This window comes from Mus pahari, chromosome 5 (assembly GCF_900095145.1).
Source record: "Mus pahari chromosome 5, PAHARI_EIJ_v1.1, whole genome shotgun sequence".
NCBI classification, from domain to species: Eukaryota; Metazoa; Chordata; class Mammalia; order Rodentia; family Muridae; genus Mus; species Mus pahari.
Genome location: NC_034594.1, coordinates 20231969 through 20235528, shown reverse-complemented (window position 1 = coordinate 20235528; position 3560 = coordinate 20231969). Strand labels below are relative to the sequence as shown.

The 3560-nt window shown below is 46.9% G+C and overlaps 1 protein-coding gene across 1 annotated transcript in view; it reads left to right on the top strand.

Annotated features, from left to right (window-relative positions):
• Creg2 (cellular repressor of E1A stimulated genes 2) overlaps nucleotides 1–780 on the top strand; it is a 4419-nt gene extending 3639 nt beyond the window's left edge. The window contains exon 2 of the mRNA XM_021197633.1: nucleotides 607–780. Within this exon, the coding sequence (XP_021053292.1) occupies nucleotides 607–780 (174 nt within the window). The remainder of the gene's footprint in view (nucleotides 1–606) is intronic.
• The last annotated feature ends 2780 nt before the right edge of the window (nucleotides 781–3560 follow it).

Sequence of the window (3560 nt, the reverse complement as noted above, 5' to 3'; positions counted from 1 at the left end):
TGTTTCTGTGACTTCCATTTATGCTAGAATGATATCTAACATAACATTTTCCCATAACTTGTTCAGTTATATAAAGAAAAGTTATTGATCATAATATAACATANAGCTGATGAAGAAATAGATGAAGAAATGTTGTTGCCCCAACTGAAGCAATTTAAAATATTCTTGTCATTCCAAAGACTTAAAGTTCTAGCCCCCAAAGTTTAAAAAAAGAATGCAGGGAATGAAGGAAGCAGTGGTCATTTAAGAGGAGCTTGTGGGAAAGGCCCAGCACTGTCTTCTCCAGGAGCCTCGTAGTCCTCTCCCGTCAATAAAANGACTGCATCCACTGTGTGAAGTCAGCATCTAGAATAGCCCTTCCGCTTCCAGACATAATTCACTTCCCTGCTCAGCCCCATCCCCAGAGAAATTCCGAAAGCATCACTGGTTTGAGTTGCTTAGATTGGGACCACAGAACCCAAATATTCTCCCTGCAAAATCCGCTGCAGCAAGCAAGTAGTCCAAGCAAGGTCCCGGCAGGGAAACACCAAGTTTGGTCCCAGCTTGTTACTCGTAGCTCTGCCACCACANAGCCTTTTTTGTCTTTGTTGCTGTTGTATTTGTTAGATCCAAGGACTGCCCTTTGGGAGCTGCCTGGCCATCAGTGATGGCCCCGTCCAGAACAGCACAGGAATCCCCTTCTTCTACATGACAGCCAAGGACCCCGNGGTGGCCGACCTGGTGAAGAACCCCACAGCCTCGCTGATGCTGCCGGAGTCTGAGGGAGAGTTTTGCAGGTAGAGGAGGGAGGGTTTGTCCGTATGGGTTTGGGCAGAGGTGGAAGATGGGTTGTACGGCCGCCGTTGTCATAGGCCCTTAGATGTAAATTGACATCCTTCTTGGAGAGTTGTACTGCAGACCAAGGACTGATTTGGAGCAAGCTACCTCACATGTANTCACCTGAAAATGTGAGGGTGCATGGCTTTTGACTTTTACTGGGGTGATATGTCTCTCCAGTGAGCCTGTTATAAATAGAAACTGTTGTCTGTTGGAATGCGTAGGCTACACTTAACCTACCAGACATCTCTGCTCAGCCTGGCCCGCCTTAGTTTCCGTCAGAGTGCCAGCATTGATTTCAGGTGAACAAAAAGCTTATTTGCTAATAAGAGTTTGACAGTGGAATTTGTTGAATCCTGAACTCAAAGGGGAAACACAGAGGCCTTTTCTGTACCTGTAGCCTAGGAAGAGAGCAAATTTCATAGCGCATGGTTTGCTGAACATAGATCACTTGGAAACCGGCAAAAAAGCTGAAGACTCCGCTGAACAAGTCACAAGTTGGTATGCACAATCATTTCTACCCTACGGAGTGATTATGAGCCTTGGGCATGGGTGCCTTCTGTGAGAAAAAATGTTTTTGATACTGGTTTTCATAGAGCCCAGGCTGGCCTTGAACCTAACCTGTAGCCAAGGGTGTACCACATTGGTTAATGCAGCACTGGAGGATTGAGCCCAGGGCCTTATGGATACTTGGTGAGCACTCTACCATCTAAGCTATGTGCCCAACCCAAGATGCCTCATGTGACTGACATCCAGAAGGGCACCGTAGGCTGCAGGCTGGAAGGAGACCCAGTAGTTTGTCTCCCTGGGGTGGTCAGGCTGGAGTCTATTGTTTTTTTCAATCCATGTATAGCCCCTCTCTCCCCCAAGGGATGCATGTGATACAAGTCAGCATCCTTTAATGCAATTTCTCCAAAACTCTCCAGAAGAAAAGACTTCTGAAGACATTTAAGCAAAAAATTAGAGCATCCATTCATTCAGACACTGTCAAAACCCCCAAATCACTTGCTGCCAGGGAGACACTGTTCTGAGATCCTGTGGCAGTCCAGAAATGAACAATCATCACAGGGTGGCCTGGAGGGAAGGGTCGATTAGGCCTGGGCATCCTCCATCTCTTCTGCAAACACAGAGGTGATTGAGAGCAGCAACTGGCTCCCTGCCACCTCTGATGCTCTGCCCTCTACACACAGCACAGCAAACAAGCAGCCATCCTGTTTGTTCTTATGGAAATCAATCACAACAAGAACAGGGTACCAGATGCAGCCGGGGAAAGGCCTTGCTATCCCCTCTCCCACCATTTATCCTCAGAAGCAGAGACTCAAACTGCAGGTCTTCTGCTGTTCCCCACCAGGTTATGGCTGGAAGCCAGGGACATAGCATTCTTTTGTCATGGAATGGTCTCCCTGTCCTGAGCAAGCTCACTGCTACTAGAGATATATTCCCAGGAGAATTTCCTAAATTGCCTGTCCTAAAAGCAGTCATATTGGAACACATTGCTCCCAGAACCCAGAGTGCACCTGCTCTGGAAGACAAGCCACAGGGTTCAGTTCCAGGAGCAATGTGCAGCCAGCCACACTTGCCTGCACAAGATTTGCCTACCAGCAGGCCTCAGGAAGACATACAGGGACTGAAAATCAGAGTGTTGAGGAGCAATCTCCATAGAGGCTGGAGGAGGGCAGTGTTTCAGAGTGGCCGTCTCCAGCCTCTTGCCGTACTTTGTACTGCCTGTCTGTGTCTGTGTATCTGTGTCTGTCTGTGTATGTGTGCCTGTGTGTGTCTCTGTATCTGTGTGACTCTGTAGGGGCGCCTGTCTGTCTGTGTCTGTTTATCTGTTGTGTCTGTGTGATGTGTGTATATCTCTCTCTGTGTGTGTATCTGTGTGTGTCTATCTGAGTCTGTCTATCTGACTGTCTGTGTCTGTGTATCTGTGTGTCTGTGTCTCTGTGTGTCTGTGTATATGGTCTGTGTGTCTGTGTATCTGAGTGTCTCTGTGTGTGTACATGCATGTGTGTATGTGTATGTGTGTTCTATGTGTGTCTGTGTATGTCTGTGTGTGTATGTGTGTGTTGGTTTGCATGTGTGCCTCTGTGTGTATATGTATCTGTGTGTATGTCTGTGTGCATGTGTGCATGTGCACAAACATCTATGTGTGTATGTGTGTGTCTGTATGTCTCTGTGTATTGTGTGCATGTGCACAAACATTGGTGTACCATGCTGAGTAAGAAATGAGACAGCATCTGACCAGAAATGATGTCTCCATGGTCAAGGGCACACCTCTATCCCCTCCTGATGCACAGAAACAGCCACACCTACCGGCCCCTGTGTCTAGAATCTTCCTATAGAACTGTTCCCCAGAACTGCCAATCCCTAGCACTACATAAACTTCTGAAGTGTTGAAACATGGTATAAATAAAATTGGCCTTAGCAAGTGTCAGACTTCTAATCAGATGTTCTGAAATAAAGCTATACCTTCCTTGAGAATGATTTAAGCCCAGATGTGAGGTTCACCTACAATGTTAGAAGCATTGAGTACAGGGCTTAGTAAGTCAAAGCCTGCATTAAAAGATTGGCAAAAGCTGGGCGTGGTGGCACACGCCTTTAATCCCAGCACTCGAGAGGGGGAGGCAGGAGAATTTCTGAGTTCGAGGCCAGCCTGGTCTACAGAGTGAGTTCCAGGACAGCCAAGGCTACACAGAGAAACCCTGCCTCGAAAAAAAAAAAAAATAACAAAAAAAAAACCTAAA